This window comes from Atta cephalotes (assembly GCF_000143395.1).
Source record: "Atta cephalotes unplaced genomic scaffold scaffold00016, whole genome shotgun sequence".
Classification (NCBI taxonomy): Eukaryota; Metazoa; Arthropoda; class Insecta; order Hymenoptera; family Formicidae; genus Atta; species Atta cephalotes.
Genome location: NW_012130080.1, coordinates 1,963,185 through 1,976,934, shown reverse-complemented (window position 1 = coordinate 1,976,934; position 13,750 = coordinate 1,963,185). Strand labels below are relative to the sequence as shown.

The 13,750-nt window shown below is 32.0% G+C and overlaps 1 protein-coding gene across 1 annotated transcript in view; it reads left to right on the top strand.

The window, feature by feature from the left end:
- Nucleotides 1-13,750, top strand: part of LOC105618399 (neurexin-1) — a 224,183-nt gene that overhangs the window by 116,915 nt on the left and 93,518 nt on the right. Inside the window, exons 4-5 of the mRNA XM_012199942.1 lie at nucleotides 3,884-4,027; nucleotides 8,143-8,303. Of these exons, the coding sequence (XP_012055332.1) occupies nucleotides 3,884-4,027; nucleotides 8,143-8,303 (305 nt within the window). The remainder of the gene's footprint in view (nucleotides 1-3,883; nucleotides 4,028-8,142; nucleotides 8,304-13,750) is intronic.

Here is a 13,750-nt window from a genome sequence, read left to right as displayed (position 1 = left end):
TAATATATATAATATAGTATAATTAACTAACTATATATATTATTATATATTTTATATATATATCTCTCTCTCTCTCTCTCTCCTCCTCTCTCTCCTCCTCCTCTCTCTCTCTCTCTCTCTCTCTCTCTCTCTCTCTCTCTCTCCTTCTTCATTCATTAAATATTTTATATTTTAATATACATTTACGTGGTGGCGAAGGATTGCAAATTACTTTCGCTGAAGGCTTTTCTTGTGCAACAAACTGTTTGCGAGGATTAACTTGGCAATCCTTTAAATGCAGAGAGAATACCGACATAGAAAGATTCGAAAGTGCATGAACTAAATAAATCGGACGACGTCCTTAGCACGCCTTTATCCGCGTGAGCCGTTGAGATTTATTAAACCTGCATATAGTTCCGCATCTTCTACCTTGAGCTTAAGCTTCGATACGGTTTATTTTATTCCAGCAAGTTTCCTGAAATTCAAGCTAAACAAATGAACTTTACCGCTGCTCAAGAAAAACAAACGTTTTCCCTTATAGATGCTGGTTGAATATTAGATTAAGCTAATACAATGTTTGCCTTTTGTATTTTGACAAAGGTTGTAATCTTCCAACGCACACTGTTTAATATTATTTAATATACTTAATAAATATACTTAATATACTTAATATACTTAATAAAAATTAAAATATTTTAATTGTTAATTTTAAGTTGAGGATAGCTATTAAGCGATAATAAAATTATGAATAAAAACTAAATTACAAAATAATTTAATTATATAAATACAATATAATAAATAAGTAAATTATATAAATAATGAATACAAACAAAATATAGCATAAATATAATTATAAATATAATTAAGCATACATTTTTAAATATATAATTTTAGATTTTGTCAAACAACGCGCCCACGTGTTGCAATCGCATGTAACATCGTTTGTAACGCATTGCCTGATATCGGTTATTTTTCTTTGCCAATGTTATCGAATAAAGAAGAGCAAAAAAGAGATATTCTTTCTTTCTTCAAGTATTGATATTTCTACCAACGACATAAACCATTAGACATTAGGAATATATTTTTCCTTCTCTTTTCTTCTGCCTTTCTAGTTCTTCGTTTATTTTTTTATTTTCAAGAAAGATTTTTATTAATTGGAAAAAAATCTTTCTTTATCTTTCTTTCTTTTTCCGGTATTAAATGATTTAATGCTTGGTGAACGAGAAAAAATAAAACGATAAATAGTCTGTAAATTTAATTTTATGATATAATAAATTGATTTCTACCTATACAGCAGCAAAAGTTTGCAGCAACATTGCTTCCATATACTGTAATATTGCTGGAATATTGCAATGTTGCTGCAATATTACTGAAAAGATCTATACTATATAAATATCATTTACATAGATTCGCCTCTTTCTCTTCAATACCAGATAATAGTAATATACAAAATTTCCATATATTTTTATAAAAACTGTTAAAAAGTAGCAAGTTACATTCCGTATACGGTTGGAATCATTTTCTATTCCATTGCAAATTGCATTGTACTCTTTGTTCCATCTCGAGAAATTTAATTCTCGAAAAAACCCGGCGGATGCTTAACTCGCAAAGTAATTACGCGCGGCTGATGTTAATTATCCGGTGTTCGCGTTATATGCGCGAATACTGCGAAATCGACCGATCGATTTAGTTGAGACGCCACGGAATGCCAAATGATCCCCAATGGAGCAAAACCAACTCCGGCAACACCGCAATCTGCCGGATATCGCGTAATTATCTAAGCAGGATAATATGCGCACGCGGAATGCTACGTTTTATGGTAATTATCTTTCATGGCCTGTGCTACTTTGCGCTTGGTTCACATTCCCTTTCGAGAATATCGATCTAGAAAATTTTTAAAATCAGCTTGTAAAAAATCTTATTTTTTGACGTTTTTATAAAAATAAAAGCATTAATTTAATTAATTTTTAAAGATTTTGATTAAGAAAAAAACTCAATCGATATCAAAAATAATGTAACATTAATGTTATAATTACACATTCAATAATGTAATCGTTATGCAACATGTGTTATATATTGAGTATAAAATTATAACGTTGATGTTATGCTATTTTTAGTTTGTGTTAACTATAAATTGATTTTGAATTCATGAAGAATTATATATTTCATGAAGAATTATATAGAACTTTCTGTATTATATTATATAGATCTAATTTACATGCGCAAGGTATTATATCCGCAATATATAATCCGAAAGTTTCACGACTTCTTGTTTCTCAACTAACACCTTCTTGTTTCGCATCTTTTGTAGCGCATCGAAGAATACGTTGACAAAGTCGCGCATAAATCGTGGCTAAGTGCACCTTAGCGTAGCCGATACACGCGCCTCCACTAATCCGTATTAATCGCCAGCCATTCATTAGGAAGTCAGCAATGGGTGCCGCGTAATTCTGCACCTGGCGCACTCTCGCGATCAATCGCTCGCGTTCCTCCCTTACCATAAATCTTGCCGCTAAACTATCGCTATACGTCCGCAGAAGACAATGACCAAGTAAGCTCAACGGCTGCTGAAGCATCCGTTGTATCCCTAGGACAATCCGAAAGAAAACACACGGCACAATTGTATTTTCTCTTTGATCAAAGATGATCAAAACAGACTTTGATAAATTTTTATTGAAAAGTGCTACACACATTAAATACGTATATATAACATAAAATATTAGTAAATAATTAATAAAATATTAGTAAATAGTTTGTTGTATAAAATAATTTTAATGTAAAATAAATATGAATTTTAATACACAAAACTAGAAAATTTATACAAAAATATTGTTAGGCACCAAGATCCGTTTTAACTGAATATGGCCTTCTTCCGCTTATGGTATTTAACGATCTGACATTTTTGTAGCACATTATAACGGCGTTAAATAAATTGGAGAGTGTCCATAAATACTAGAAATTGAGTGATTTTTTTCAAGCATTTAAAATCTTCTTTTAGTTTCTTCTTTTGTTAAACATCAAGAATGGCTTGTTTCTCTTATCATTCACAGTTTTATAAACAAGTTCCGATGCTCTTTATTCGATTCAGCGAGAACATTTAATCGGATTTTGAGATTCCGCTCGTAAGAGACCGGTCACGGACGCGTTCCCCGTTATTTTCCATCCTTCATTGTTATCGCGACGAAACAAAGGTAAGCGCGGTCGCGCAAAAAGACCGTAAGATGAGTTTAATGGCACTGGCACGTCGCCAAATCGCGCCGCGAGGTCGAATGCACCGATTGAAATGTTCATTACCGCCGCAAATCATCCAGCGAATCCGCGTAAGGAAGAGCTGCTTGTACTATATATCCACCACTTCGTATCTCTTTCAGCTCGCTCAACTGCGGTAGAAACGAATTGCCACGATAAATCCACCGGCGTCGATTTTTCTCGAGAGGCGCGTCGCTTCCAAGATGATAGGTTGGGATTCTTGACGCTTATTACTGTGATTCGCAAACTCGCGAGAGAAAACTGAGAAATCTCGTTATTTACCACAATCTCAGAAAGATACAAAAATGTTATTCCTTTGGTCTACTTATTCAATAATAGCTTTAAAAGTACAAACATAATTAAATAATAATCATATTTCTTTTCGACTAATAAACTAATAAATTGAAATTATATTTATTCCAATAGTTGATTGTTTAAATATTTTTTTGCATTATTTTCAGCAAAACTGAATTAATCGTATGAATAGTTAATAATTTATTTTCTTCTTTTCAAAGAGAAAATTGCAAAAATTCCAATAAACGAGAAAGAAATTTTTCATTTTTTAATTTGTACCGCTAATTCTCGAAGCGAGTCTTTAACGAAAACTATTGTAGTGAATTGGCCGATTTATAAACTACTGTCTTTTTTGTTCCAGACAAAGCTCCCTCGGAAGCATCCTTCAGAGGGACTGAGTATCTCACGATAGATTTGAGCAAAGGAGAACCAGTACTCAGTACACAAGAATCCATAAGCCTCCAGTTCAAAACGAGAGCAGCAAATGGACTTCTATTTTATTCCGGTAAGTACTTGCTGTGTTCATGGCGAACGACTTTCTTTGTCAATTATAATAACTTCCCTTTAAGTGGCAATTTTATTTCCACTTGCGAATTGTTCCACTTTCAAATGCGTTTGCGGCAATTAAGAAAATAGATTCTTGATGGAAAATATTCGCAGTTCGTATATCTGAATGAATAATTAATATACGAGTTACAAAATCAGAAAATGTGAAAATAATGATTGTAAATATAGATTTTGAAGTATAAATCATAAAATTGTAAATTTTCTGGAAACGATTAATCATAGAGGCGCGCAATTAATTGAAAACAATTCAGGAAGATCAACAATGGAGTGACATCTAATCGAGTAACTTACGAACGACCGGATATCCTTTGAGAGAATGCAGATAGACAATAGAACCATCTTGGACAATGGTCGCATATTAAATCTTTAGATTGCTCCTCTTCTCTCATGGCGACATTATAACCAATTAGATAGTTTCAGTTCGGATACCGGACGTACAGTCAACTAAAAAAATTTTGTCTCTCACCTTTTCTCTTTATGTTTAACATCGTTTTCTTATTATCTTTTTTCTCTTTCTCTTTTATTTTAAGATGTTATATTGAATCTTATTCGATCTATATATTAATTTAAACTTCAAAATTGTTTCATTTAGAATTTTTACGCAAAATATCAATTCGATATTGAAAACTGATCAAATTACTTCATTTATACCTGTTTATTATATATATCTATTTATTAAATTACAACTACATTATATCTATTTATTAATTTACAACTACATATATCAGTAATAATAGAATTTCTAATGTTATATTTAATTCCAAAATTAATAAAAATAATAAAAATATTTCGACTCTGTGCTATAATTTCAATTAATTGTAATTTTTAATATAAAAAGATCAATAATTTGATGTTACTAATAATTTCAAATGTTTAAGTATGAAGAGATGTTTACAAAAATAAGTATTAGACAGTAAAATAAATCGCGATGTTGTTCTTCGATATTAATTTTAACTTTAACAAAATTTCAGTTTGTAATTTAAAACACAAATTTGTACAAAAATACATAAATTAAATTTAATCAAGTTGGCTGAATAATGAAGAGACTCGGAGAATAGATAGCTCAAGTCAAGATAAAAGTTTGTTTCTTACTCGCTTGTATTTCGGTCAGATTTCTGATTTATTGTTATATATTGCCTTTATATTATACTCATCGTTTCATTTGGCGTATTATAGCTTCTCACCGGATGCACATGAACCTCCAGTTTATAGTATACTTACGTAATGAACGGTGGAATCAGCGCAGCCAAGATGGCAAGACTGCACCATCCGCAGTAAAAGGAGGAGTTTGCACCTTCGCTCCGGTTACAGCAACTCGAAACCTATATAACGGAGCCGCAATGCCGTACCATATACACTTACATACTCTCTCATACGTCCGCATTCGCATATCCACTACACATACGACACACAAGATGCATACGTAGCAATCGTTTCTCCCTCCGCAGCGCTCTCACACCAGGCTGCTCATTTGTTCCCGAGATAAGCTATAATACAACCGCGCACTCGCCGCGCATTTGAATGCACGTATTTCCGGGGGGCATAATAATCGTCACCCCACTTCTTTCAAATCGTGGTAACGTACCGCGGGAATTCCCTCGCGAAGAACGGTAAACATAACAATCTCCTTCGAGAATTCCGCCGGAACGTGCCTGACCGTCTTTGTCTTTTACTACTTGCGCTGTCTACTTCTATACTTGGTTCGCTCACGTGCTGAGTCGCAGTGTGTTAAATTCACATCGGAAATGGTTTCGTTTGTTTTTCAGTAACTGTTGCAACACGATTACGCAAAGATATTTCTCGAATGTATTTGGGATTTACGCAGATAATTCGCATCCAGGGAATAATTAGGCAAAATACATTCCAATAACGAGCGAACAATAAATAACAATTTACTCGTGCATGTATTTGCAAATGTGTGACGATCAACGACTGTTATTTTTAATTCTAGAAAATTCGTTTGTTTTTTGACAATTAAATATTCTACAGCGTATGAGCAGAGTTGGTAGAAATGAATCATTCATAGGAATTTTGATCACACTGAGAAAAAAATATACTAAATTTTAATAAATTTATTTGAACAACTAAAGTACAACTAAACATTTACTTACAATAAATAAATATATTCACTCAATAACAAAAAAATGTGAATTCAAAATAATGATCCTTGTACCAAATAAATATATTTTTATATTTAATAAATATTTAGTTAGTACTATTTAAACAAATGATTTATTAAAATTTAGAATATTTTTTTAATGTAGGGATGTAACTATAACGGAAGTGTGTAGAAACTCTCGCCAATTTCTCGGCTTGTAGAATCCATTTCGCAGGCGTTACCTTCGCAGCGCATAACGTGTGTTATCATGTTTGTTGTCCGATAGCGATCCGCGATGTGCCGGCGATAGTATTACGCGAATAAAAGCACGATACGTAACGTAATACACTTAGGCGCATACTAATGCGTCGCGCCAGTAGCAATTAAACTCGAAGTACTGTTTGCATCTTTTATATGCTCGAGTCTCTGGGCTGCCCGTGAGATAATTAGTATGCGGTCGCGGCCCGATTTTAAAGCGACTGCGGCAATAACCGACGGTGGCGTTTGCGAGATTCACGAATGTAACGCCATATCCGTACGTATCCCGTTTGCGCCCCTCCCGATGCGCCTTAATCTACTCGCAATCTACTGATAAAAATTATAATTTCTACATATTAACGTCTCTTGTATATATTTATGTTCTTATTATTCGCTGCACATATTGAGAAAAATAATCGTAAATTGAAAAAATAATAAAAACTTGAGTTTTTTTCTCTGTAAATTCTGTTAATTTAATTAAATGCAACAGCTTGAAGAAAGTAAAACGCTATATTCACTGTATTCATAAAGGTGTTTATTAAGTGACTGTATAAAAAGAGGAATTTTCACGAACAATTTTATTAGACAACTTTCTTATTTTTTAATTTTTTATTTATTTTTTTATTTTTATTTTAATAAAAAGTAAAGAATAAATTAATTTTCGCTTTTTTTATTTCAATTTTTTCTTAAAAAGAACAATCGTTTTCACTGCGTTTAACAGGTATACATTTTTATGATATAATCCTCCGTCTGTAATCATATTTTTTCTCTCTCCGATTTTGATAAGCTTGAAAAATAGAATTTTCTAAGAGTGCTTAATAATTATAATAAAAAAATTTTTATTTTCATTTTTTATAAATAAAAAATTGTTTATTTAAACAAATTTTTTAAAATTAAAAGAAACCGATTTTCTTCTAAGGGGTATTTGACACTCCTTGAAAGTGCGATAGGACATAAAATATGTTCCTTATTTTTATTTACAAAATAGCATTAAAAGCTCATCAAAATCATAGGAGAATATTTGGATCTTTCTCGTGGTTATATTTTAAATCGTTGATATTAATTGTACAAGAATACTAATCGCGTTTAACTTTTAATCGCAAAAACCGTTCTATCGATAGAATCGTTTTGATCCTTCAACTCGTTACAAGTATAACATAATCCGCGAGGATTTTCTAACGAATTTAGCACAGGATAATTATTAACGACGATCACCGGACGTTTTAACTGGTCGTCCGGAAGTACCTCGAAACTAATGGTTAAGCGATCGTAATCGATTTATACGCGTCGCATCGTGCTATAATCCGGCAGGCGAGCTCGACGAAAAATGGAGTGAGCCAGGGAACCTGATGGACCGACGTCGCCGCGGGGATTAAAAAGTTGCGTTGAAATTTGCGTACGTTGCTGTCGATCTTTTTTTCAGGCAATGCGTGCGACGTTAACGCGTCAAAAGGGATCGTGCCCAATGGACGGTAATGTTCCCGGTCACGTCAACACAGACAGCAACTAAAAAACGTTCGTGACGGCTGCGAGCATTTTCCGTATTCGACAATCTCGCGTCAGCCACTGTCACAATTAATTCAGTGGCATTATTTGCGCTTCAAAAGCGAGATAAGAGTTTATTCGCTGTGCAATGTACATTGCACACGCGCTCACGATACTCGTCTTGACTTTATTAGACCCGTTTTTAATTACAGGAGAGGGCGATGATTATCTCACTATATCGCTGAGAGACGGAGGCGCCGCAGTCAGTATGAGCCTAGCCAAAGGAAGATTGGATTTGCACATAAAGCCGGTCAAGTTACGATTCGATGATCGTCAATGGCACAAAATCGTCGTCCATCGGAAAGTCCAAGAGGTAACGATCTCATTATTATTTTATCTTACATCCGCAAATAAATGATGAGATAAGAGTTAAATATGGAACAAATTAAAGATAGAGTTAAAGATATCGGAAGTGAATAATTGTAAAAAACGGACACTGTCCAATAATGCAAATGATATTGATATTGATATACCTTCAGCTCGAGATCCGTTTTTAAATATCTAATTTTAATGAGCGGAAAATCCATTACAGTAACGGACGTTGAAGGCGCTAAATTTTCACACTGTCGCGATTCAAATGGATCGGCGAACGGACGTGAGAGCAATTTTGTTAATGTTGTGGATATACACTGGCATTCATTGCGCATTACGCGCAGTAGAATAGATAACGCAATTATTTGCGCGCTACCATCGTGGGTTCCGTGAACTGTGCGGAATGACATGAGTTTATCAGTTTATCGCCGCGAAATATTGGCATCCCTTGTCGAATGTAATATATACTGTACGGATCGGCCGTGATAATTAAAGTAAGCCAATATTTGTTCTGAAATCTGTTAATTTTGTAACAATGGGTTGTTAATTAAAGATATTGTTTCATTTACTCGCGTATCTCATTTTTACGTGAACAATATTGAAGCATTATAAATACTGTTAATTCTTCATTACTTGCATGGGGTGTCCATGATAACGCAGCTTACAAATTTACTAAATATATGAATACTACTCATATACATTATTATATTTAGCGCAAATTATTTCACAATTAAAAAAAGTTTTTGTATTTATCTTTATCCGGAGGATGTAAAGAACATTATCAATATTTATTTAATTTGTAGATAAACCCGTTAAACATTTCTCTTTATTTTGTAAATTGTTCGCTTAATTTTTGTAAAACTGAGATTATGAAATACTTTGACAATGTTTTATTTGAATCTGAGATAAAAAATAAAAAATTCAAAATGATAAATCCAATACTATAGATAGCATTTTTTTTAATGTATATTATCATAGAATTTGATTTTAAAGAATTTATAATTGCGCAGCAACATCACACAAATTTCCAGTTTTATTTTATTTGAAGCTCATTAGCGTTATATGAACAGTTGTAGTAGGTACTGATTTTCAAACTGACTTTTAAACTGTCATTATGAACTCTGTGACATTAGATCCTCCTTCATTGAAGGGTACTACTCTTTTGAAATTCGACATTGTCAGCAACATTTAAATTTAGTGATATCAAGAGAGTCTTGAAAATCTCTTAAAATCGAATTTCACGATAAGATCAGATTATTTTTTTGAAATTTAAATTTTAGAATTCTGAAAGTAGAATCAAATTCAGTGACTCTGAAATTTTTTTGAAAACTTCTTTGAGATCTTTTTTAAGTTTTTTTATTAAAAGATTTGCGTCCATTCAAAAAATTGTAAATCATTAATAACAAAAATTGAGATAAAATATTGTTAGAAATACCCTACGCGAATAGTTACATTAATAAAACAACATGGGTAATGTAGAATTAAATATATCGTAATAGTGTTAATTTGATATTTAGAAATTTGAGGAGCTTGAATATATGAATCAATAAAATTAAAAAGGAATAAAGAAAGATTTAAACTGATGCTGATAAAAACAACAATTATAGATATAAATACGCTTCATTATATTCGTTGCATAGAGAAACTCGAACAATGGAAATAGCGTTATACAACCAAATGCATTTAAGTAGTACGTGAAACCTTACATTTATCTGTTTCCCATTTAATTCATTTTCGTTTACTTTTTGTTTGCAAAATACTTTTTGTTAACAGGAAGCGCGATTGATCAGAGATTCTCGGATACCATTATTTTTTATTAATTATATTTTCTAAACGTACCAGATTAGATATCTGTAAAAAGTAAACAGAAAATTTGTTTTTATACTTTCCGTATAAAAATAAATGTTATATATTATGAAACAGTTTAACAAAATTAATATTTATAAAATTAATATTTAACAATACAATTTTATAATTTAAATAAAAATATTTCCATTTAATCTGAATTATTTTTTTCAAACATGTCTACTTTTTATTGAAATAATTATTTTACTTTAGTTTTAAATCATAATTCTTTCATTTTGATAAAAAATATGTGTAATACATTCTTAAACTAATTTTGAAAATCTTTGCAATGCTCTTTATTCGCTCGTAACTCAAAAGGGCTATTTTTATGTTTCTACAAAAAAGAAATTTACTCAAAATTGATAAAAAAAATCTATGATCCGAAGGAAATACGCTTTAATGACAAACACATAGAATTTTCTTGACTTATCTATTTCTGACTAACGTTCGTTATCTCATATCAGAATCGGAATGCGCCACTCCGCACTATGTACAGTTACAATTTAAGGGCTGCGGATGTGCAGCGCATCGAGAATTAGGTCGAGAATGGTGTATAGCACGACTCTAATGTCCGCCGCTGCTTTGGATAATTTTCCTGAGCACACGCTGTTCGTTTGAGTCACTTCCGCAGCTGTGTAAACGAGGAATCGATTCTCCGAACATGTGCTGCCGAAGGACATCGTCCTATGCGCTGCGGTTAAACCAGGGAAATATTTACCCAGCATTGTAATAGGAAGATTTCCCTGGGTTTTCCTAAGCAAAATTTATATTTTTAGTATAATTCTAATATTGTTATAAACTGTTAATTTTTTTTAAACATTCTGTAATAATGACACTTTTTTTCATCAGACATCTGAAGATGAATTCAAAAATTAACAAAGTATGGTTCATATTTTTTTTTATATTTCTGTTCCTTAACTGCGGCAGACTTGTTTGCAGAGAATCTGTAAAGAGTTTCAGTGATCTATTGTTCCGATTTTAATCATTGAATAATATTAACAAATTAATTAAGACAATCAATTTATATAATCACGAATGTGTACGACGTTTATATCGTAAACGCATATTATTTATTATCACGCTCCAGTTATCTTTACTTACGCGATGAGTGGCGATATCTCTCCACGTGGCATTTCAATATGCATCGCACACGAACATATGCGATATATGCAACTGTTCTCATCGCTTTACAAAGCGCATGTTGCGACATATCTCGGACGTACGCAGCTCAAGGCATCAAGTAATTGTGCACATTTTCAATAGCGAAAGATAAAGACTAAATTGCGAACAGAACGACCATGTATCGGCCATGTATGATTATTTCCCGCGTTTTACGATGCACATTTATGGTAGCACGCTTTGTTAAAAAGAAAAAGCACTCGTGTTTATTGGGTAAAACATGCACGATGTGTTTCTTCGATATTACGTGCACGGAAAGTGGTAACTTGATGAGTATTCATATCTAGTCTGCAATTAATAATAATCAATAACAAAGGATCGCAAAAGAGGCACAGCACATGTCGAGAACGTTCGAATAATCGATCAAAATGTGAAAAATAGAGGGTAGATACAATAAATCTTCGATATCTTAAAAATGATGAAACAAAATAAAAACAGATACACATATTTATTTCTAATACATTTTTCCTTTTTATTATAAAGAATAATTTAAAAAGCTTCTTACAAAAAATGATTAAATACACACTTTTGCATGTACTAAACTAACTAAATTTTCACATGAGTACCTTTAGTGGCTCGAAGGATATTGAACCGGTATTCCACTTCACGCCAAATGCGGTGCAGCGTGTCGTTAGTTATGATGTCAATGGCAGCCACAATTTGGTTGCATATAAGGCATTCACGTTTGACATTTTAGTGGAGAAAATTATGTTCTTGATATACACTCAGAAGAAGAAATCTAATGGAATAATATCAGGTCATTCGATAAAAATATAAATTTGAGTGTATTTCAAACAAAAAAAAATTTTTCGTCAAATCATCGTATTTATATTGATTCTTAAGATAATATATTTAAGATTATATTAATTTTTAAAATACAATATTAAAACCTCGTTCATCATATATATCTTTTGTATATGTATATGCGATTGTTATATTTATTGAATTATTTCAAAATCAAAATTGTACATATTTGCTACTTGAACAATTTGATTAACTTCTTTATTGTATCTTTAAATGCAAAAGATGTAGATTTTTCTTTCAGGATATATATCTCTTGAAAGAAATAAATATCTTGTAGCTCAATAATTATGGCTATTCTTATAATCTTTTTATTAAAAATTGGCTACAAACTTCATTAAAAAAATTTGCTAATTCCAGAATGGACAGAATAATTACGACATTTTGTGGTCAAATGAATAAGAATAAATAAGAATAATGAATAATAAATAAAATAAATAATATATACTATATATATTATAATAATATATAATAATATATACTATATATATTATTACAGTATGTATATATTTACGATAATAATATATTTTTTGTAAATTCTCAAAATATTTTAAACACTTTAAACACTTCAAAACATTTTAAACACTTATTCAGCTAAGATCGCTATGTGTAAAGAAACATTTGTATTGTGCTTTTAGTAAAGGTTAAGCTTTATGGACAAGAATGAGAGGTAGAAAAAAATATGCATTCAGTGAGATTAGTTGTTGCTTCAAACAAGAATTCTTGTAACGCTCTTCAACCCTTGTATTTTATGAGCGGTGTGACTACACGCTTTCTGGGTGCGTTCAAAGAACAAAGAAGGCTTTTTCGTTCACTTTTTGAACGTTGTCCTTCGACCAGTTTACTATCACGATACGTGTAAAGGTTAACACCGTCGACACAAAGGAGGAAGGAAGAGAAAGAGAGCAGGAAAAGAGATTGGGTGTCTAGACACCCCTACTCTTCAGTTAGACTTGAGCCCTCGGGGGTCTCGGGGTGCGAGTTGCGAGGATCGACTTGCAGCGCGGATTGCCTATTACGTTCCTCCCGCGAGCGTTTACACCCATCGTATGTTACACACGGACACTATTATCTCGCCAATGGTTTAATTGTGCAGCGGTTACTATGGGCGTTTCACCAATGTATCTATACGTACATATATAATAATAGACGAATATAAGTATCTTTTATCTTCTGTAGAAATTGTATTTTTATTTTCTGTAAAATTTTTACTGAATATTTTATTTGTTCCTTTTACTTTATGTACAGATTTTATTGCATACATATTAAATACTTTAGCTTATCGCAAGAGAAGAATAAGAAAAAACGAAGTTTGTTTGTAACCCAAATTAAAATTCATAATGAGTTCAAAATAAATTCAAAAATAGAGGAGGAACTATTTGCAGCATTACTAAATTTTTTAATTCCATTGATAATAAAAAACTTTTAATATATGTTTTTAATTTCTAAAAACGTTTATTTTTTCCGAGAGAGAGAGAGAGAGAGAGAGAGAGAGAGAGAGAGAGAGAGAAGAGAGTACTTATTCTTCTTCTCTACTAAATAAATAAAAGTAACGGTAATTCTTCTTGTTAGAACAAAAACTAAAATTAAGTTTAATTTTAGTACTACCGTACGTTTCGTTAC